The sequence below is a fragment of the Dendroctonus ponderosae genome, unplaced genomic scaffold, assembly GCF_020466585.1.
Source record: "Dendroctonus ponderosae isolate FM_Combo_2020 unplaced genomic scaffold, Dpon_F_20191213v2 Dpon_F_20191213_1, whole genome shotgun sequence".
In the NCBI taxonomy this organism is placed as follows: Eukaryota; Metazoa; Arthropoda; class Insecta; order Coleoptera; family Curculionidae; genus Dendroctonus; species Dendroctonus ponderosae.
Window position 1 is genome coordinate 3,603,547 of NW_026017110.1, and position 24,283 is coordinate 3,627,829.

Here is a 24,283-nt window from a genome sequence, read left to right on the forward strand (position 1 = left end):
CTTCTATGGCATTTTCATAGTGACTTTTCCATTTTTGGCAATCATCGCAGTCGGGATCAGTATTTTCTTTATCATGTTTTAAGTTTTTCGAGTGAAGGTTGAATGTTTCGCATTGCCAGCACTACTCATGACCGAGCACAGTAAAGGAGATATTCATCTCAGCTACTTGTTGGCGGTAAAATTCGTATAAAACTTTCATTTCGGGGTACTTTTGTAGAAAATCTGCATGCATCAATTTAATGTTAATATCACTGGGCACATATTTTCGATCTGGGGCGTGTTCCCTTCTATAATGCGATACGCTTGGATTAAAAGAATTAATATGACAAACTACGTGTTCTCAATTCAATTTTTTTCTCAGATGGATGCCCGTCTTTAATAGTTTGACAAACATGCATTTTGAATCAGTTTGATTCAGAACATTTCTAACCATTCTATCGTTATGGACTTGATAGCACAAAACTGCCAAAAAAATTTCTTGCAAACTCTTACATCATTCCCTGTATTAGCTTTTAAATAGTAGTTAATTGTATTACTTCGTCTGGAGTCTCTATCTTTAGTTTTTCTTTTTTTATCGATTTTTTCTAACGTGGTACAAATAAATTGACGCTGTTGTTCATGGGTCATTTCCCAGAATTCTTTATTTAGAGCATTTTGTCTCCATATTTTAATTGCTTGGGTACATTTTTTTGCACAATTTTTCTTACATGTTTCTTGCACGTCATGCTGTGCAACTTTTTCGTCCCTTTTCAGTTTCTTTCTTTCCTGTAATGATTTGCTGTAACTTTTCCGTTTTCGTACTTTTCCTTGTTTTGTGCATTTAGTGATTTATTTCGTTCACCGGTTTTCAAAACATTTTCTATGATAATGTTCAATAAATCTCCAATGAATTCTTCAGGCTTTTCACTTGCGGTCTCAGTTGGCAATTCAGACTCCACAGTATAATCTGGACCGTGTGAATTATCAATACAATTTTTGTTTAGTCTGCCATGTATGTTATTAGCTCTATATGTGGACATTTTTTGAGCTAATTTCTTGTTTAGGGCCAGTAAAACTAACATTTTAAATCCAGCAGAAATCTAGAAATAAATAAAAAACACATAACCTTAGAATAACCGGCACGGATGAAACACATGTGAAATAGTTAAATATAAGATACTTGCCTTGTTCTCTATATCAACAGAATATTAAAATATCATAAACAACTTATGTAACACTTTCGAAACTAACTTAACAAACACAATCACTAAAATAAACGCAGTAATAATATCAGTTAATAAACGAGCTCTAACCAAAATATCTCTAACCACACTTGCATATAAGTCATACGGCAAAAAGACTTAATAATAATTATCAATATGACTTTTTGATCATTACGACTTAGTACAGATACCAAGCCAAAATGTCGTAATTGAAAAATTTTTAATCAGAGACGACAATACGATTTGGTAATTATCAATACGACTTTTTGACCTGGTAACTGGTAGATTTTTGCAGATAGGACACATAAATATCAGTGAAAAACCGTATTCTAACGATAATACGACTTCCAGACCTTGTCTGGAAGGTAAAGTAAACTCTGTTATAGTAGTATCCCGCATAAGCTGAAAAATTGCAGATACGACTTCTTGTCTTAGCGGGCAGAACAGGACCAGTAACAACAGTAAACTCAAGAGAAGGTTAATCAGGAAAAAACGCAACTAGCGGTATTCAATCCTCAACTTCCTCTTGCAAAGTGGAACTTTAACATTACAAACACGACCGCGCCAGGAAAGACTCACTTTCAGAACTCACACCAGGCAGAAAAATGATGATTGGGGATCAATGCGAGTGCTTTTTCATAAGGCGGACAGAATTTGCCCGGACTGGAAGAGAAATTAACAGTACAACTTCACCCTGGTTTAGCGCATCAGTTAAAAATAGACCTCTAGAGAATTTTAAACAAAGCGAATAACTGCACGGAAACAAGGGAACTGTACAGAAGAGCGAGGAAAATCCAATGGAACACATTTAAAGTCCCATTCAACATTAATAGGAAATAATTTCCTATTTGGAAATATACATAAAATCATAAACGAAGCTCTATGGGAGCAGATAACGACCGAATGAGTAGCCTAAAGTTGGTCTGAAGCCTCCGAAACTACGAATCTCTGAACAGGATGGTAAAGACAAAAGGGCAGCCAACAGACATTTTTGGAAATCAAAGGATAAAATCAATGGCAAAAGATGAAAAAGCTAAGCCTTAAAGCAACCCAGTAACTAAATAATTAATAAACTCTACTCACGAGAAAAAATTTCTAATAATAATAATATTAATAATAAGGATTTTTGTATCGAATCTATCATATCTTACCAACAAATATTCCCAAAAGGCGACAAGTTGGAAATATATTTTAAAATGTGTTTTCACCAATTCGACTTTTTGAAAAAAAAATGCGCATTGGTGACCACCAAAGGTCGACAAAAATATAAAATTATTATAATTAAAAAAAGCCACGGCAAATCCAGCATCAATCAGCTTTTCAGAGCAAAAAAGAAGTATTTCTGTCATCTACATTAGTTTGTTTTTAGCAATAATAAATGAATATAAAATTTAAAAAACAAGAGACAATGAAACTGCACTAGAACAAAATAGGCAGAAGCGAGCTCAAAAATGCGTTTATAGATAGATACCTACAGCATCGCAAATGTGGAACGAAAGAGATAGTCGAGCATCTGCCAACGAAGTTTTAGGGCATTTTTTTATATTTTTCTTCATTTTGTTTGTTCAATAGAATGTATTAAAAACTAATTTCTATTTGTGTTGTTCCTGAGTCCAAATTTATTCTTAAAAGCAGTTTGCGAATGAGTTATTTCCATTTTCTCCTATTCTATTTCTCACCATCTCATTTTAGTTGTTTTTTAAGGGCAAGAAACAACAACTTAAAACTCTAAACTGAAGTGCTCTTCAAAATAAACCTTACAGGGGCAAATTGCCTGCAAATAAATTCTGATTGCTAAAAATTGTATAATTTCTGTTTGAATCGTTAGTTAGTGCAATTCTTTTTCAGTTAGTGTGTGTTTTTTGCAAAAATTGAATGCTTGAAATAAAGGTTCTACGGGGTGCCAAATAAAACAATGCAAAATTGGTTCTACATGCCCTCGGATAGACAAAGAAACGTTTTTTTATTGTCACATCGCAGGCAATAAAATAGACCTTATAACTTGTGAAAGTTACAGAATTTTTTCCCGTCTCGTATACTTACAGAGTGGTCCGAATAAATTCAACGTTTTGGACTTGTTTTTTTTCTCGTTTATTAAATTTTGTAATCTAGGGCTCGTGTTGAAGCTAAAACTTCACAGCCGGCATGAGAAAAAAATTCAATATACCAGATGGCATGAATGAACGAAATATTTGCGAGTGAACAAGTGAAGTTGATCATCGATGAAAATCGATCCATCAGCAGAAAAGTTATCGCTGCAACACCCAATAGTCGATTTTGAAGAAATGGCGAAAAATTATATTTTGAGCTATTTGAATTGCCTTTAAACTTTTGGGGTGAGATCCAAAAAAACTTGATTTTTGTTCATTTAGAACCATGTCGAGCGGTGCAAAATTTTCCATCTTTTTATTTGCCGCCCTGTAGGAAATTTATCTGAAATGTTAAATTAAATACTGACTAAACAGCAAATGGGGCTAGATAACACTTCAAACAGCAAACAAATCGCTTCAAGCAATCAGAATGTATCAAGTGTCAAAGTTAGGGCATATTTGGGTGTGCGTTCATTTTATTGAGCAGCTTGTTCTTTTTAAAATTGTCTCACTTTCTCCATTAAGTCAAAAACTGTTATGTTCTTGCTTTGAAATCTTGATTATCCATGTACCCGATTGATTATAATTATGGAAAATTGTTAGTTAACTTGTCCAATATAAAATTGTTGTTATTATCAAGTTAATCAGATTGGTCTTTCTGACTACTTAATTTTTTTCCCATTTAAAAGCTTCCCAAAACGAATTGCTCATACTGTTTCCTATAAATGCTAAATAAAACTGACCGATTACATGGCATGAGTAATTCGCATGGATAATTTCAGTTTATTAGATAAATGTAAAACGCCATTTTATAGTTGAATATCATAGATTTCTATTTATTATGCTCAATTAGTTTAATGTCCACAATAATTTTGATAATGGTTTACTGTACATTTTTATTTTTCCAGTTAATGTTAAAAGTGCAACAAAATTTAAGCATAGAACAAAATTGTTCATGCTTTATTTAAATAGAATTATAGATTTTTCCTTGTCTAAAATGTATCAAAAAGCTGAAACCATTTTAAGACCAACGTTTATTTTTGTCGAGGCATGTGCTAATAATTTCAACTTTTTTTGTTTAGTTGTTTTTCTCCTATTCATTTTGTCATTCGTAACTTTTTAAAGGATTCTTTTTTTGTTTTTGTATGGATTATTTTATGCACGCTTCAAATTTAAGCAAGCAAAGCTTCAATATTTAGATGTGGCATTCTTACAATATTTCCTTTTATTAAAGGCGATTAAAGGTGATTTATCGACCATCATTCATTATTGTATCAAGTCCCAACCAGAAGCTCCAATTATTTACAAATTGTTTAAGAAAAAAGTGAAACTAAGCACAGCAAAATGGACTGACCAAAGACAGCTTAAATAAAAAAAAGCTCAACTTTCAGAAACTGATCAGTTGGTTCAATAAAAACTGTGCGAGTTATGGCGTACTTTATCTCATGTTGATTAAAACAATGTTATAAATGAGTCTGGTGTTTCGCTTGTTTTTAAGTTATAAATAAATTTCGCTTTGTTTCGGATGTAGATAAATATGAATCACTGGAAAACTGATTTTGAAGTATTTCTTCTTTTTTGTGCTGTCTTTTTTTTCTCCTGGAATCTGCACAACTTAATTATTATAACTTAAAAATATAAAGTCTTCAAAAGGTTATTGAAAATTTGAGTAATGAAAAATTACGAAAGTGTTTTGCAGTCATCGAAAACAAGTCTATCCAATGGGATTTCTTTCATTATTTGCTCTTCAAGTGAGGGTTTGAAACATGAACTCAGAAGCTGGTGTACTAAGAATTTAAAAATCAGAAGCTTTTGGTATCCAAATGGTGAGTGATAAGAAACCAAGCCCTTTACAAAAAATATCAAAGCACAATTTTAATTTTTCAATTTATCGCACAATATGGAACGCAAAAACACTTGCGCGTTTGTAAAAGATGCTGCGTTTAAAGCCGCAAAGTAAAACGTAACAAAGTTTGCGAGTCGCTAAACTGAGAAAAATTATTTTTGTTTGTATTAATAATCCAAGCTAAAATTATTTTGTCAATATATAGGAAGAAACTAAATGGCCTGGAGTGAATCAGCCATCATGTAACAGACTTCTAAATAGAAGCCTAAAAAAATTAAGTGAAAACTCTGCACAAAATCTCCAGAGTGTGATAACAAAAATATTCTAGATGCACCAAGTTCCCTTCATTTGGAACTTGAAGTTCCTAACACTTGAACCCGAATTGTTGAATAAGTAAAGATTTTGTACCAATTCATGTGTGCATAAACATATCAAAAGTCCATCAACATGAATCAGTCGAGTATCTTCAGCAAATCGCTTCAATACAAACAGCCCCTTGTCGGTACCATCGCCTACGTATTTGCATAATACTTTTTGATGTATGCGGTACTTGTGGAGCACCTTGCTGAAACTTTATCGTGATCGAAATCGAAAAAAATCGGGCCAGCGAAGGTGGAAGAAATTGATGTAGTTCCTGAAATATTGACGGTTCTTGATAAGGAGATTGCTGAATAATGCAAAAACTGGCAGGTGTTGACGAGCACGTGCCGTAATCGCTTTTTCAAGTTCCGATCTATTCAACGTTTGCAATGTGCTGAAATGCTATGACGATAATGCTGTTGTTGTTTTTTTTTCGGAAGGGTGCTAAACCCCGAAAATAGACGACCACCATTATACCATAACCATCTAGAACCGCTATTTACACTGCGCACATAAAATATAGGAAATAAGTTATATTTAACCGGTACGTTGTCAAAAGTCGACCATAAATCATAAAACACATCGCCCGTCAGGAATTAAATCAAAGAAAAGCAATTTTACCCCAAAATAAAAGCAAAACAATTTCTTTTCCAAGGAAATTCGATTTCCATTGAAAGGAAAACTCATATGGGAAATTAGTTTGTGCTCGAACAATGGAGCAGTTTTTTCTAATGGTTGGTTTTTCAATGGGTTAGGAATCGATGAACTTTAGCTCTGTTGTGGCAAAGTTCGGGAAGCTAACAATAGAGGAAGTGTTGCTGTATAAACTTAATAAAACGAGTTTGAAATTAGAATGGCGCTATTGGATTTGGCAATTTATTAGTTTGGTTTTCCGATATTGATTTGGCGAATTAAACTATTGGTTTTGGGAGCGGTTTTAAATGGTTTGAATGAGTTGGGAATAAAGCAATCATCGGTTTACTTGAAATTATTTCAGGTGTTTAAGGCATATTTGGGCTGGAATCAACTATTACACTCGGTGCTGTTTTGCCAATTTGTTCAATATTTATGGAACATCTGCTTTTCAAGTAAAACGCGACTTTTGTGTTATAAATAACGCTTTTTACAATGCCACATAAGTTCACTGAAATTATGTGGAAAATTTATGTACAAATTTCGAGATAACACAGACGCTAACCATTGTTTCCTTTGGGCTATTTTGATCTCTATCGTTTCACTGTGGTCCAATAATTTCGAAACCCGGCCACCCTAATTATCAGGACTGGCTGATGATTTGTTGGACGCAAAAAAATTTACTGCAACTCCAGTAGGTTGGGCAAGAAATAAAAAATTTTGAATCCCAACTGTTGCCGTGATGGACTTTACAAACAATTAATGACAAAAAATCAATTTATACCAAAACTTAATTACAAAACCTATCACGCATAGATCTCAAGCCAATTACACTGATCAGGCAAAAAACAGCACTCTCGTGTCAATAATAAGCAAATTGTCCATTCACGAATTGCCCACTTCCCATAATTAAAGCGATGTCGCAGTGTCACAATAGGCGTACCGAAATACATACAAATACCATGGAAATGCACCATTTTACGGGCTAATTTTTTTAAATTCAATTTAAATATACGTTGGAACAATGTAAAGCCATTGTTCGGTTCCATGAAAGTCATAGGCAGATGACGCGCTATCAGGTCGAAATCACGACATGCAAAAAATGCATAAAATGGACGCGCTTCAGTGTTTTTGAGTCGCAATTTCCATCACAGGTGAATATGTGTTTTCAATAATTAAAGAAATGTTTTAAAACAAAGACAGCTTGGAAATGGAATAGAATCCACAGAAGTTTTTTAATGCATGCCGACTGTGCTTGGTTTGAGGAGTTTTTCCTATGTACCTACAGTTTCTCTATTACTAAACTTCATGATAAAGCGCCACTATTCGGTAAAACCCTCAGTATCAAACAAAATGCTGTTCGAGAAAGTGACGAATACGAGAACACAGATAGTGAATCCATGGACGAAACAGTCTTAGAAATTGAGAACGATGTTTACCAGTAGAGGAATTGTCTCAAATTGAATCTAAAGCCACAGTGAAACCCAAAAATACTTGGAGACAGAGTAAAACGATTGGGAAATACAATGAATATGGGACAGAATATTGAAAGGAGGAATTACCAAAAATTTGCCATTGATCTTACACAAATATTGTGTAAGTATGGACCAAATTGCTAAAGATTGCTCGAGAAAACCTTGTTGGGTGGTTTCGACTTAAATAACATTTTGTGAATGAATAGGTAGATCGTGAATCAATCAACGTGAGTCTTTGAAATTGGAGAAAAATTGTCTCATTAGAGAAAATGTTTAATAGCTTTGGAAACACTTGGAAAAATAAGTTTATTTAAAAATATAAAAATTCCACTAGCCCGAATAGTGATCGTAATAAAAAATAAATTGAAATAAACATATGAAACTTGCAGAAGACGAAAAATAGACATGATCAGTATCATCAATCGTTTTCGATCAAAAATAAGGTGTGCTAAAATAAGTAAAGTTAATATTGAACATCACCTTTATAAGATCTATGAAGTTGATTAACTTAAAAACAGTGTTAAAACTACAGCTTTCTAAGTCCTTACTTATGGTTTTAGATTTTTAACTTAAATTGTCAAAAAAACTGAATAAAAGTAATTACAATTCCGGAACATTCAACGTACATTAACCGACTGAACGTCCAGGCTTAGCTGGTGCAACGAAACTATACAGGGTGTCCCGTAAACACATGATCAAAATGATATTCTTTGCATCGAAAGAAAACGATCTGACCTAACTTTTATTAACACAAAATGTCTGGCTCTTCTGCTATTGATAATCAAAGTTCTTCAAGAAAATTATCTTTTTTGAAATATCGGGGTAATGGTACGATGTATTTTAGTGAAACTCGCTGTGAATTTGTTCTTATGTAAGACCCATATTTTAATGAAACAATCGAGTTCAGCCGTTTTGGACAAGTGGTGAATTCTTGCGTGTCGTGGTACAAAAACTACCAGAACTTTTTATTTGGCGGATGAAATCAACTCATTTTTTCTGGTTGATGCACTAATGAATTATTCACAATTTTGTTCTCTTCATAAAATCTTGTAGCATTCATAGTTTTTGTGCAAAAAAGATTTCTGTTTTCTTGCCACTTGACAATGTAGACATTAACTCCAAATATGCGCAGCGTAAACTCAAATTCACCCTTTATCCAAAACGGCTGAACTCGATTGTTTCATTAAAATATGAGTCTTACATAAGAACAAATTTACAGCGAATTTCACTAAAATGCATCGTACCATTCTCCCGATATTTCAAAAAAGATATTTGTTTTGAAGAACTTTGACCATCAATAGCACAGGAGAAATTTTTTGTTAATAAAAGTTAGGTCAGATCGTCTTCTTTTGATCCAAAGAATATCGCAGTACTCTTTTGATCATGTGCTTACGGAACACCCTGTATATTTTCTGCCTTTTTCTCACGCTTGTCCGTGTTTCAAGCTACCTGAAGAACCAAAAATTATAGATCGATCATTGTGAATTAACACAAAAGCTCTCATATTCAATCTAGTTTTCTATGTCACAATACATTATTAGGAATTTTGAAGGAAGTATTGTTTCAAAATCCCAATTGGAGGAAATTGGCGAGACAAATTGATATGAGATCTGAAGAAGATGCGACATTTTTTGCAATTGCTTATAGTTACATAGAACATAGTCTTATAGTTACTACAAATGTTAGAAAAAACTTTGAAAACTTGTATAGAGGAATATAAATTTTAAACCGTTTTCATGCAACAAATCTGGATAAGATTCGGTTTGTTCTTCTCATCCATTACGCCATTGAAATATTTGGTCGGATAGTGAGTGCAAGGTTTCTGTAGCAGGTTGCATTCTTCACCATTTTTTCTTCTAAAAACAAGGTTTGTGAGTATATTGTGACTCCAATGATCCTTGCTATATTTAATCGCACAGTGGACTATAAAGTGGCAAACACCCTGTAGTTATCGAAAAATCATTTGGAAGCGCCTTACCGTCGTTATCGAGGGACAGGAATGGACCCATAAATTCGTGGCTAATTGTTGGTGAAACGACAAGGTCCCAGTTATGGGAATTTATCGGTATAAATCGTAATAAATGATAGGACTGTGACTTAATCCGGTGATTTCTGGTCGATGCTAATTGGGCATCGGCGATTTTAGATTAATATCTCGGGTTTTTGCGGACGCGCTCTCGATCCAGATCGATTAACAGCTCGCCAGTCAGATAAATCGATGATTTATCCAAATACCTTGAGTTTTCCTTTTCTCTTCGTCGGATTGAAGCTTGGCAATGGTATGTGGGTTTGCAATGCACAAAACAATCAAATCGTCATATTCCAGATAATCAACCTGATCTGAAGACAAGTTTTCAGCCGGTTTAACCCAATATTTGGTCGGCTTTGATGGTTGATCCCATTTTAACACACTGAACCATTTCAAATACATTGATCATTTTCGAGTCCACCTAAAATTAATCTGTAACCGCATCGACCGCAAAGCGATAAATAACAACATTGCCAGCTTCTTCTCCGGTTTTTTTCTATTCAATTTGAGCTATGCGTAGTTAAGACAATCTACAAAAACAAAAACCATTTAATACGATTCAATTTATACGTTCCCAATATTATTCCTGGCAATCTAAACGAGACGTGCATTTTTGTCACACTTTATAGGTTCATCTAGAGCTTGCATTCAACAGTAATGCTTTTCGACTTTCTCTGAAATTGCTTTTGAAAGTGTTTTCAGTAGACTGAGCATTCTGTAATAAGTCTATTAGTTATGAGGCAACTTTGTATGTAAGCGTTGATTGACTCGACACTTACATGTTTCAATTTTTTTTCCAGAAAAACTCACTCTCCAATATTTGTTAGCTGCGAACAGCAATTACTTTGGCGAATTTATTAATTTTTATTCATATTTTGGTCCTTCGAGCCGGATGTAGAAAACAACGCGTTCACTGTTATTAAAATAATGTTTCATTCCAAAGCAGGTTTTGTTTATTGAGGGCCAAACTGTTCACTGTTTGATGATTTGATTAATACGTAGATTTGGATAGGTTTTTTTGCGTTGATGAAGTTCAAAAGAACTGATTGGTTTTGTTTACGAGTCACATGTTTTTAATGGAAAGGCGCCGAATTTCAAAACAAATTTACAAAACACGAAGATCTTTTCATTTCATTCTCATTTTGGTCCTTCGGGTCGGATGACTCAAACAATCTGTACAGTTTTATTAAGGCGCGTTTTCCTTGCCAATGCCTGTGGCAGAGGCGAATATCTTCAGTCTGGACAAAGCAACAAACCACTGAATTTATCAAAGAAACACATTTCCTTATATTCATTTTAAATCTGCTATATGGGCATTGTTCTGGGGTGTTTATTTTTTGTGATTGTCTTCATTGATTCAACGTTAAAAGAACCGACAGAATTAGCAGTACAATTTATGTTTTGGTCCTTCGAGCTGGATGCATGAAAAAGTTCTCACTGATAAATGCGAGAATAACGCTCCGATTTAGTATGTTTACTAATTAAATTTAAATTATAGAATGTGCTTTTGTTATGGTATGTTTCTCAAATAGTGAATTTACAAGTGATAAGCCAGAAGAAGGAAAAGGAAAACTATTAAGAAAACGGTTTATTTCCCGGCTCAAACTAGACTGTAGTGGTGTGTTATTTACGTCGTGGTCGTTCGAGCTAACTGGTTCTTTTATGGTTAGCGTGACAAATTTTCTGAAAAAACTCTGTCCGCTTGTCCCTGTCAAGAAACTTAATCTTCAGTGGTTCTCTCTCGTATTATTTACCAATTACGTTCAACTATCTTGATAACCCGGCACCGTTCTGTACGAAATTCGATGATTTCCAGGCTCCAACATTTTCGTGCCTAGTCGAACAGGATTTTTCGATTGCAGGAATTTCTCTCCGAAAAAAATTGCAGCCGCAGTCAGCCGGACAATGTAAAAGTAGCAATAAAAATCAGTCAAGAGTGATTTGTTTCTGATTTGGTATTAAGTGGAGGCCGTTAAACGCACTGAGGTACCGCGTCGGTCTTTCTGGTTGTGTGTTCTGCGCCTTTTACAGAAAATTTCTCGACTCGATCTGTGCATATTGAGTGGCGACAATGAGCTTTTTGTCTGTGCAGTACCAATCGGCACCTGCGCCATTTCAACTCGTCCCATGGGTCTGATGGAACGGTAATGCCCATTTCGAGACATGCAAATTTTTTGCCCTCCAATTTCATATACACAGGGTGGCCTCACACTTAGGTCTACTGTGTGAATTCCGCTAAGAAATGGCAATTTTTCTTCACTCGCCCGCTGAATGAACGCTTCTTCAATGAGCTTCTTGTGTCTTATGTGATTATACCTGATGTTTGTTTGTGCAACCCTTATGCCCATTTAATCAGTTTCACCATTTTGAATTGAAATTGAAGCGTTTCTAACCCAAGAAGTCAAATTTCGTTGTTCACCCTAGTGATTATCGTTTATTTTGCTTATCTTTCAGTAAAAAGTTGACTAGCAGAGCACGCATCCAACTTTCTCAGGCTCTAAATATGCCCTCTAAAATGGTCATTTTATGTAAAAATTAATCTGTATTCCAAATTGCTTTACTTAATATACAAGCAGTTCTAGTTGCCTTAATTATTAGGAGCACACCAGTGAAACTGTGAAATGGTCTTTGATTGAAACGAACAAGAGTACCTAAGTGTTCCTTCAATATCGTCTAGTTAAAGCTGCTCCTCCAAGCTTTAAAGGTTAGTCCTCACATGACTTATTCTCAGTTTTTTTCCTGAGCTTTTGGACCTTTTTATGAATTTTTATGAAAAACTCCGCTACTGACAAAACGGTGCATCGGTCTAGTCGTCACTATCATAACCAATTCATAGGATCTACCAGTATTGACAACATGTAAACATGTTCACATAACAAACAACTTAATTGGCGACATTAGGAAAAATTATGGTTCCCCTGCCTGCTCAAGTCAGTCTTTTGTCGCGTGAGAACACCACAGATCGCATGCCGGTCACAATTTTCTTACCGTAAATATTTACGAAAATGCAACCGACTCGAGCAAACCGTCCATCGCTCAACCCTAATTAACTGAAACATTAGTGGAGTTACCCAGGAGTTTGGTGACTGCGCCCTGTTGAGTAAGCATATGCTGCGCCAAGTCGTACTGACGCAGTCCGAACCTGGACAGCTCCAGAAAACGCTGCTGGCTCACCAATGAGGCGAGCGGATGGCCTGGTGGAACCGCACCAGAAGCACCATAGAGCTCACGAAAAGCTGCCGTACTTAAAGATGATTGAATTGATGGCGATCCTGATACTGAAGATGAGGCCGAGTTTGGTGGTGGAATTGATGCTGATGAAGCCACTGAAAACAGAGCAAAGTTTTATTTTTAATTAAGTAATAATAATATTAAGCAAGAGGCGACAAAATTGAAGCAAGTATACATTTTCTTCATAGGAATCATAACGAGTTATCCAATTGGAGGTTGAGAAAGTAAAACCTTGCTATTTGATATATGGCAAAGGTAAACGTCATTCGAAGCGTTTTTGGTTTAGCTGAAGATTTGCCATTTTGGAATATGGATCGTTTAACTGTCGAAGAACGCGTAAAAATGATTAAATGTTACTATAAAAATGGTGATTCTGCTGTATCAACGTTTAGGGCTTTACAAGCAGATTACGGTCGACATAATCGATCCACAGAGCAAACAATTTCAAACACAGTGGAAAAATTTGAAGAGACTGGATCGGTTACTGATATTGTAAGGCCTGTGCATAATCGCAACATTCCTTCAGCTGAAAATATCGCTATTGTTGCTCAAAGTGTGGAGGAAGACCCGAATTCGTCGATTCTCGGACGTGCTCAACATTTGGGTTTGTCTTTCGGCTCATTGTGGCGAATTTTGCAATTGGATTTGAAGCTCCATCCGTACAGAGTCCAACTGACTCAAGAACTTAAGCCTCAAGACTATGGGCAACGCAGAACATACGCAAATTGGGTGATTGAACAACAACCCGTTGATGATTTTTCGAACCGAATTTTCTTCAGCGATGAGACTCATTTTTCACTCGGTGGTTACGTGGATAAACGGAACAGCCGTATATGGGGCTCACAAAATCCTCAGGTGATCGCAGAAAGGCATTTGCATGCTGAAAAAGTGACCGTATGGTGTGCATTATGGTCCGGTGGTGTTATTAGCCCGTATTTTTTTGAAAACGATCAAGGAAGAGCCATAACAGTCAATTCTGAGCGCTATAGACGCATGTTAACCGCTTATTTTTGGAGAGAAATGGAACATTATGATCTGCAAGACATGTGGTTCCAGCAGGATGGGGCACCGAGTCACACAACACTGGCAGATAGAACCCTATTGTAAGAGAAACTTCCAAGACGCGTAATTTCGAGATTGAGTGATGACAATTGGCCCGCAAGACCCTGCGACTTAACACCGTTCGATTTATTTTTGTGGCGCTATGCTAAAAATTGTGTTTACGCCAACAATCCTCAAACTCTTGAGCAACTGAAAGCCAATTTCCGCGAAGTTATGACCGAGATATTACCGGTATGGTGCCGAAGTCATTCGAAATTACCTCAATCCCTTTGAGGACATTTAAATGATATTGTTTTTCACGTATAATGGCCAGGTTTAATCTTTATATGGAATTAAAATTTTCGTCTTCATCTGAATATTTTATGTGGTTCTTTTTCTTTACTTTCCCAATCATAAAATGGATTACCCTGTATAAGTTTCCAACCAGAGGAAAATATGTCGATTCAGGAAGAAATCAATTGATTGATTCGAGCGAGCCTACAGACACATGAACAACAAAGTTTACAGTTTTTCGTAGATAATTGGCTTTTGTTAATAACTACAAAATTACATTCAACGGCAAACTTTTGCTTGATGTTTTAAAGTATCTGAAAGGTACAGGAGCTTATTAAGGATATTTTATAAGATAAAATATGTGCAACTTACATTACAATTACTTGACTGGCTAGAATAATCAAAGTTCTTAAATAAATCTTTATTCTAATTTGTATTTCTACATTGCCCCACAAATTTAACTCATGGTTGAAATATTCCCATGTATGTTCAACATTAGTCACATTCAAAGGTGAAAATTTCATTTGCAGAGCCAAATTTAACTTGTAATTATGAACTGAGTTTTAAACATTTTTTGGGTAAAACTCGCATTAAACCCTCACATTTTACTAAATTACGGCTATTTTTCTTCTAGTCTAGAAAGTCTAAAACATAAGTTAGTGAATAGTTTAGTTTTCCTCACATTCCTGCTCTCAAAACTGAGGGCTAAGAACCTGGGACCTTTAAATAATGGAAAATGTTGCAAGTTACAAAATTCTGAAGCAATGGAAACTTAATTTAGATCTTCAACATTTTGAAAAAAATAAGAAAAATCAAAACTATTGTTGGATTTTAGGCCAGCTCAATCAGAAGAAACCTTCTTAAACTTAAAAAAAATTAATTCACTACCGAACTGCAGATAAGAAGTCGATAGAATTACTAGTCATAACAGAAGAGCACCTTAAGTTGGCAGCGGTTTATTGCTATGGAAGCTTATTTGCATGAGCATAGTTAAGTTACCGCGAAGTTAGAAGCAGGATCTATAAGAATACATGAAGAAGATATGATAAGGTAGATAAGGAATATATAGAATCGGTATGTCTGAGAGAAATGAAAAATATTTGTCAGTCATGTGTATAACGTGGATATGGTGGTCAAAATGTCTGCAACGTGATGAAATCATAAATGCTTTTGCCAACCACAACAGCACTGCAATAATTATTAATTTAATGCCTATCGCACCTGAAAAAGCCGAAGAAATAACGGAATTATATGCGGTCGATCGGTTCAGGAAAGTCAATGTTTAATAAATCAAAAATACAACAAGAACTGGTCACCAATCACCATCGTCGCACGGCCCACCATTTAGATCGATAGTGATTTGTCAAAAATTTTTTCGAATTTGAATTGTGCCACTTTTTGCCAGTCGCATTATGGGCAATCGATATCAATTGCCAAGATTTACTGGGTTTCCAACTCAATTCAATGGAATTAATGTGTAATTTGGTTCAGCGGCGTAGCATATGACGCGTGGATATTTAAATGAAATTAATGTTTTTACAATCTAACTAATATAGATGCTTGAAACCCTGCTAGCGAATAAGCAGCATTACTTTGAAACGATGTTAGTTCTGCTCATTCTGAGGACGCCACCACTGGGACACCAACAAATGCCCCATAAATATTTATATTAACAATCATTGTGCTGTGACTTTCTTAATACGCAGAGAAAAACCAAATTAATTAGCATCGTTAATTGATTTATTTATTTCCAATTTCGAGTTCTACGGTTCGATGTGGCCCATTGTAAGGCGGCGCGCGTACCGGCAGTGGTATTTTATGATCGTTTAATTGCTTTCGACATAAGTTATTATGAAGAAATCCGCGCTGTTGCTGAAGGATTTTCGAAAAAAGAGGCTGAGGTGCATTCTTAGGGTGCGCGTAACTGTAGAACGGAATAACTGCGATTATTAGTGATGGACGGTTGGATCTAAGATGGTTGTTATTGGTATTTAGTGTTTTGCGGTATTTAAGCAAAATGTGGCAAAGTTACAAATCGGCTCCTTTTTACTGCTTGCTATTCTGATTTGTGTTTAGGAACCAATAAAAAACCGAGCTTTTAGTTAATTGATATACTTAGGACTAACTTCATTCAATTTGGTTCTTCTGGCAGACCAGTTCTGGTTGTTGGCAATATGCGGATATTGTCTCAGAAATGCAACTGCATCTTAAGAATTTGGTTCAATCGAACAAACTGAGTCTGAGTAATCAGCAATCCACAAAACATGAACTTTTTTTCTTAGGGTCTCATAACTTTTTCTCAGCAGGTTTCAGGGGCACGTCTAGGGAAAATTTTTTCAATATATTTGTTTACTACAGCGCGATTCAATAATTTGGCGGCTGAAGACATTTCACTTTAATCTATCAGTAAAGGACTGGTTTTGCTCTTTGCATATTGAAAAATATATTTTATTTCTTTAACGAAGTCGGTAGTATTGAAGTTAGATATCCAAAACCGTTTTTCGACAGTCTCTTTTAACACCTTTTGTCCTGTAATATTGAACATTGCGTTTCGATATCTGTATGAGCAACAAATTTTCCATTATCTATGCGGTCTAATTCGATTATTTCCATACGTTTTTGATAAAAATCGATTGAACGATCACAATGCTTTAGTTGCAAGAGATTTTAAACTCGAGCCACGTTAGTTTTCACATTACTAGAACGTAGAATAGTCAAACAACAGCAGCACTATTCAACCTGTAGCAATTTGATGTTCGGATTTTCGAAAGCTGATTAATCACCCTGTATATAATTATCCAGCTTAAGCTCATTCTCTTCAAAGCTTTAATTTTTTTAATATTTCCACATCGTGGTTTACAAAGTTTTGATTGATTCCAAATTCAAGCCAGTTTATCAGAATTTTACGCAAAAACTGCCAAAACTATGTAAGAAATCGTTTTCACAAAAAACTTCTATGTGCAACTTTATTTGTACAGCATTAAGAGAATTTCAGGGGTTAATCAGTGATTTTCTTATGAGGGGGTTTTGCTTTGGATTTACATACCTTGAAAGCAGACTTTTGCAGAAACCTCATGACTTAAAGAGAAATGTCGTCTTTTTTTCTTTTCTTGCTTGTCCATTGCCGTTTCCGATGATTTCAAAATCAATTTTCTCTCAGAGACCACGTTATAATTTAATGTTGACAACTAGTTTCCTGATTTTCAATCAATATTTTGATTTGTTGTACTTATTATTCTTTGCATCTGCTATTTTTTTCAACACACCCATGTATTTTATTTGCGTTTTCCCATTAAACTTCCTGAGAATAATTTCACATTTAATTTCAAGCAAGAATTTTATTCAACAATTGAGTTTCAAATTGTCTCAACATCTGTAAGAAAAATCGACTACTTTAAAGCATCATGTTATGAAACAGCGCCGTAATTAATTACTAAGGGCTAACCGTCTCAAAAAATTACAGTTTTTTAATTAATAACTGAATTAGAAAAATAAATATTAAATAAATAAACTCTAATAAAAATAAATTGATATTATATAACAATTCTTCCGACAGTCGGTACCACCTGATTTCGTAGCATGAAACCGAGCGGAATCATATCGATTTTTTGCTGAAATTATTAATTCGTTCGTTAAAAATCGCGACAATGCACCTGCTGAAAAACCAGGTTAATGAAATCTGTTTATTAAAAAAAATAACACATGTAGCTCAGTCGGTTTGGCATTTAATTTGTTGCTCTCTTATCGTGCATATTTCCAAAGCAATTTTAGGTGTAAAACAGTGGAAAATATTGTAATTATGGCATCAATTAGTCGCGACTTTACCATCTGGCTGTGTAGATGGTGTCGGATGCATATGCTAAAGCCAATCAGTTTGCATAACATTTTCATACGTTTTTTGCTTTGTGTGATATCGCGTATAGGTTGGAAAAAATTAATTAAAAAATTGACGTTGATTTACCTACAATCTGATTTATCGGTGAACATGTAGCAGGCGCTTTTGTTCTGATTCAGTGAATGTTACTCTAGGGCATGTCAATCACTGCTTTATGTTTCTTATTTATCTATTAGATCCTTTTTAATATGAAAGTCATCGTGCAATTACCGTGATTAAAAATTTTGCTAACTAGGTTACCAATTGGAACACAGAAGAAAACTGGCTTTTTGCCTTACTTCCTTCCCTTGTCTTTGCATGGAAATGTGGAAATGTTGAATAACGAAACCAGAATGAAGAAACGCACTACTTCGGCTCGGAATACTTTTTTCATTTTAACGGTGCTTAACAATTTCCAACAAAGGGTTTAAAACTAAAGAACTTACAGACATTTATCATTAAATTTCAGTTAAGTTCAGTTGCAAAATCGACTTAAACAAGATGCTGCTCTTTTGGAAGTTTCTCAAACCCCATTTGAGACACCTAATTCGTTTTGGCGTCGTTGGATAGAGAATGGAAAATGCCATTCAGTCTTAACAACGTGAATGAGGAAATTTGAGAAGTTTTGAGCCAGAAAGCGAATATTCAATATCAGACATTTAGGTGCAAGATTTTGCCAAAATTTCGTGATTTCCGTCCCGTTTTTGCTCGTTTCTCGGAAGCAAAATGAGCAACAACACTCATTTTTACATAATTCCAGAGAGAACTAAATGGCCTTTTTAGAAACTACACCACCAATAAAGAAATGTTGCAGTTTTCTCAAAAAAGTCTTGATTTCTAGAAATTTTAGATTTGCGTGTTTTTTTTTGAGTTGCAAAATCGACTCAAACATGTCGCTTCTTTTTTAAGAGTCTCTCAAAAATCATTTGAGCCTCAGAATTTGTTTTGGCAACGTTGGAGACAGAATTAAAAATTCGACTCGGTCATATCAACATGAGACAAGAAATTCGAGTAGTTTTGACCCAGTAAACGAAATTAGCATATCAGACACTTAGGTGCACGATTATGCCAAAATTTCATGGTTTCCATCCCGTTTTTGCTCATTTCTTGGAAGCAAAATTAGCAAGATCTCTCTTTTTCAAATCTTCTCCTCTCCAGTCTTGATTTCAAGAAGCTTTTGGTTTACGTGTTTGTTTTGAGTTGCAAAATCGACCCAACATTACGCTGCTTTATTCGCAGTTCCTCAAGGTTCATTTGAGCCGCAGAATTCGTTTTGGCATCGTTGGATAGAGAATTGAAAATTCGATCGACTCATAACAATACGAGTGGGAAAATTCCAGTAGTTTGTACTCAGAAAGTGAAATTTGTATATCAGACACTTGGGTCCAAGATTATACCAAAATTTCATATTTTTCCTCCCCTTTTTGCTCATTTCTCGTAAGCAAAATGAGTAATAATGCTCATTTTTAGGTCGTTCGAGAGAGAACTAAATGGCTTTTTTAGCAAGTGAACCATCGATAAGAAAATGTTGCCAGCTTTCTCAAAAAAGTCCAAATTTCAAGCAGTTTTAGATTACGTGTGTGTTTTTTTTGAGTTGCCAATCGACTCAAACTTGACGCAACTTTTTATTCGAAGTTTCTCGAGCCCCATTTGAGCTACAGAATTCATCTTGGCATCATTGGATAGAGAATTGAAAATTCGATTCAGTCATAACAACATTAATGAGGAAATTCGAGCAGTTTTGACCCAGGAAGAGAAATTTTAATACCATATCTACATTGAATTTATATGCAATAAGTTGTATATATCTTCACGAGTTATATGTTCCAAGATAGAGCCGCTTGCGTTTCTTTATAGTAATCGCTGTCTCTTATTCTTACTTCATCCTTTTGATAACAATATGGTTTCCAATTATACTCGTTCAACTTAAAATTCATTTAACCTCTATATTTCTGTCTTCTTTAAGGTCCAACATTCTACTGCGTAGGTAAACGCCGGGAAGACAGGTAGGTACCTGCAGATATTAATTTAACAATTGAACTTTCACACATTCTTCACAAAATTACTTGCTCTGTTCGTACTAGATATCTTCCAAACAGATAGAATCTCAGCACTCAGAGACAGGATTAGTATTATCATTTTTCTGCTTTTTCGATCGCTTCATTTTCTACCAACTGAAGTAAGTAAAAATTACTTTTTATCGTGGAAAGTTTAAAATTCCGGATGTTCAATCGAACACAAAGAATAACCAAAAAAAAATTCCATTGCCTTTTCTGTAAATTAAATAGGTACGTTCGAAGAGTACCTACGTACCTATAATTGAACTTGTAGCTTTCAAATGATTTGAGTTGCATCTGTGGGCGCACCCTGTATATCAAACCACTCATATTTAACAACGCTCGTGATTAAACATATAATTTAAATTGTTGGTATTAACCTCGCTATAATTACATCACTGTAAACTCAACTTTAATTAATAACACTGCACCTTTCAAGACCTCCGACGCACTAAATCTTGTCAGTAAACCGGCTCCGAAAAAGTAGCTTCCTAATCCGACTTTAGATGTAGATAAGTAATAAAGTGTGGTAATTAATTTAAAAAAATATTCATATAATTACAAATCAAAATGGGCAGCGTGGGCTTGCTAGTGGTATCGAGAGGTGTGAAATTAATTTGTAGCTAGTTTTGTTGCCTATTTTTTATTGATTGGGGGATTAATAGCAAATTTACCTGTGGGACTAAGAGCCACTCCAGTTGGTAGCACATTGGGTGCCGTATTGGGCACAGGCAATCCCACAGGATCCATTTTCCAATTGACCAATCCGGAGCGAGCCGCCGGCACTGGACAGCAACCTGACAACGTGGCAACGCTGAAGTCGTTCCCGGTTGCCAGTGGCGTTCCGTTTGAAATTAACATCTTCCTTATTCACAGCTTGTGTATCAATCCGACATATGTTGTTTCCATTTATGAAGGATTTTCTGGAAATCAACGAACAATTTGTCAATATAAGCGCCTTAAATAGTTCTTGGCTACATTGTTTTTTTAAGTAATATGCATCCGATTTCCGGCCTGGGACAGAGCGCCCATTATAACAGAAACCCCTGCAAAGTTTCTTCGCTGTATAAAAATGTGTTATAGCAGATATTCTTATTCTTTTCACCCAACTTAAAATAGAATAATTTCAGATAGGTACCTACAAAAGAATACGGGAGCAGTTTAACTAATGCGATTATTTCGGCAATTATTCCCGAATTGCAAAGACGAGCGCAAACGCGGTTTTAATACCCAATATTAAAGTTTCCTAACAAATTAAGCTCAGTTTAATTTTGTCTCTTCAGCGATAAAAATATACGGAAGCGAATACTAAGAGCAAGTAGAAGCTTAGAAATGCGCCCTTGAACAAGGTTAAAAATCCAAATCCAAAGAAAATTTACAAATAAATGTTAACAACTTGGATTTATAAAAGGGGGGGGGGCACTAATGTGCAAACCCAAAAAAAAATCTGATACATCCATGGCAAAACTAATCGAGTCCCCGGGATATCCGGCCAATTATTGCAAACTTTCTGTCTGCAGAAAATATTCCCTTGGCATTATTTTATGTTCAAAATCAAATTCATTCCTGAGGTTCAGTCATTTATTGTCTCTATTTATTAATCAAAATTTTCATTAATAAATAGAGACAATAAATGACTGAAACCCAGGAATAAATTTGATTTGGAATTGAAACACAGTCAGGAAAGTATATACAATTATTTTATGTTTCAGAAACTTTGAGAACCACAATCTAGTAAGCAACCTTAAAAGTAACCCAGTTTTCTTACCTTATTTGAGTAAGTTATCAAACAGCACTTCACTGGACTCACGAAAAACTACGTCGCTTTACACTGTAGAGTCAATGTTCGTTTACGAAGCCCAACTGACCTGAACTGGTCCTGCACTTTTCCTTCCTGAGCAAGAACCCCGGAAAAATCGCGATCCGTTTCTTCCGGCTCCCAAAATGGTTCAAAGCCCGCCGCGATTGAGAATGCTCACCGGTAGCGAACTTAACACCAAATGATCGCTCTTGCTTCCACAGTCCACAGGTGAAAAAGGCGGTAAAACTCACCATACCTAACTTCTATAACCGCCACCGGTTGGTTGCAAAGGATAAACGATAGGCAGTCTTTCAGGACGAATGCCAAGCCCACTCGGTTTGCTTAGGTTTCAGTTGGTGTGACTGAGACAGATAAGTCTACAGTTAGTGCGGGTTTGAAAGAGACGCAACATAGAGATCATCGATAACTAGAGAAGTTGTAAGGATTTATTGACATATTACCGGCTTCTTGTTCCTATTTAAGAGATATCCGTTACTGAAGGTGTTTCAGTTGTAGCTTTATCTCTTTTTATCTCCCGAGGATATATTTGTCTTGCTGTAGGAGTGTAGAGCTTGTTCGGGACGAGATTTGGATCTTCTCGATGCTGTCGGGCTTTTTTACTCGTTAATTGATCCCAGATTTGTATATGCTCGTCTGAAAATAGATCGCTGACTTTCCACATGCGAAATTTCTCATGAATTTTGCTTTTTACTGGAATGCATTTTTTAACTTGGAGAAATTTTGAACTTGCTAAAAAAACCGTCTTCCTGCTATTACAAGACGAATGCAGTAGATTTGGTACAAGCAAAAGCAAAATGAGAAACAGAAGAACCCATATCTAGGTACCTGCGCTTTCCTGCAATTTCTCGAAGTTTTTTGAATAACCACGTGAAGTTCAATTATTTGGAAGGCACCTGATATATGCTTACCTTGACCATTAAAATTGAACTGAGGATAAAAACCTTAGTTTGTTGTAAGAAATATGAATCTTGACTAATGAAAACGTCTGTATTCAGGGAAAACTCGCATTTTGAGGCCAAGCTAGAGTTTTTTGGACATTTGTACCGATTTCATACACATTCAATTGAAGTTCAGTGTTTCGAGACTTTGGACCAAGAAAACCAATCTGAAACAGTTGCTATTAACTAAAAATAACCAGAAAATCTATCATTTGTATCAAGAAACAATTCCTGGTCGAAGTTTCAGCGTCGAAAGTAAGGGATTAAAACTATCGGTGAAATATTTGGATCTTTGTGAATGCTTGAATGAATGTAAACTTGACTATTTGCAAAACTGCAAACTCGATTTGTATTTAAATCTTGGAAGTCGATGCGAAGAGAGCGAAAATTGTGAATAGAAAATTCAAAGTAAAGTGTACAAGTGTTCAAAGTAAAAGTACTAAATTGAACATTGCAGAATAAGCTTAGGGACCCTTAACATTTGCCAATTTGTTAGCTGCGGTTTGATTAACTCTAACGTCAAGCAGATGTGGGTAAAGAGTTTTTGAGTAACAGATTTAATATAATAATGTTAAAGCGTTTGATCCTGCTAATAAATTAATAAGAGATTTTTCAAAAATATATATTTCCGTTTAGACTTAATTCTATAATCTATTGAATTTTAGAGGTTTTGAAATGCCATACGATTTTCGCAAAAATCATGGAAGTGCCAAAGTGTTTTTAGATGCTTTATTTGGCAAGGAAAAACTCTAAAAGCCTCAAAGATTCAGTTAGATCTTTAACACTTTATTCAGGATGAGTCTACCCTTCTTGACGGTATAACTTGGAGATGTTCACGCCGTTTTTTCCGAGTATTGAAATTTGGGAAGCATTTAAAATGACTATTACTATTTTTTTATACTTTCATACTTAATATGACGGAATAAGATGAGTACAAGAAAATTATCATTTTCATCTGTCGTAGTAAGTAAGTAACATGAGAGGTAGGTATGATGTATAAAAACCTCTCACTTTTCGATTTTATCGAGCAATTCTGGGATATTGAGACAACGAACTTCAAACTTCCTCTGTGAAAATATTTAAATCAAGTTTATCCTGAACAATGGATAATACGAAGGGAACCGGAGAGTTTGGCCTCGCTGTTGTCCCGATTTAAATCCACTTGATCTTTTTGTATGGGGGCATATGAAATATCCGGTAAAATGTAATCTTATGTGGAATTACGACAATAAGCAGTGGATAACAACCTTAGCCGAGATATGCTGGCAATTTTTTAAATGCCGAGAGTTTCCAGGATCCTTCGAAGATGCCATTTTAAACATCTTTAGTTGGGTTTTTAAATTCTGAATGAGTGCAACCTGAGCCCGAATATGTTTGCAACTTTTGCAAAG

The 24,283-nt window shown here is 35.3% G+C and overlaps 1 protein-coding gene across 2 annotated transcripts in view; it reads right to left on the bottom strand.

Moving 5' to 3' along the window:
- LOC109535579 (paired box protein Pax-6) overlaps positions 1–22,218 on the bottom strand; it is a 41,446-nt gene extending 19,228 nt beyond the window's left edge. Inside the window, exons 1-3 of one of the 2 annotated variants that reach the window (XM_019901500.2) lie at positions 21,901–22,218; positions 20,807–21,055; positions 12,707–12,961 (exon numbers count right to left, since the gene is read on the bottom strand). In XM_019901500.2, the coding sequence (XP_019757059.2) occupies positions 12,707–12,961; positions 20,807–20,993 (442 nt within the window). In that variant the 5' untranslated portion in view covers positions 20,994–21,055; positions 21,901–22,218. The remainder of the gene's footprint in view (positions 1–12,706; positions 12,962–20,806; positions 21,056–21,900) is intronic. The other variant, XM_019901498.2, reaches the window with a different exon arrangement.
- Between the last annotated feature and the right edge of the window lie 2,065 nt (positions 22,219–24,283).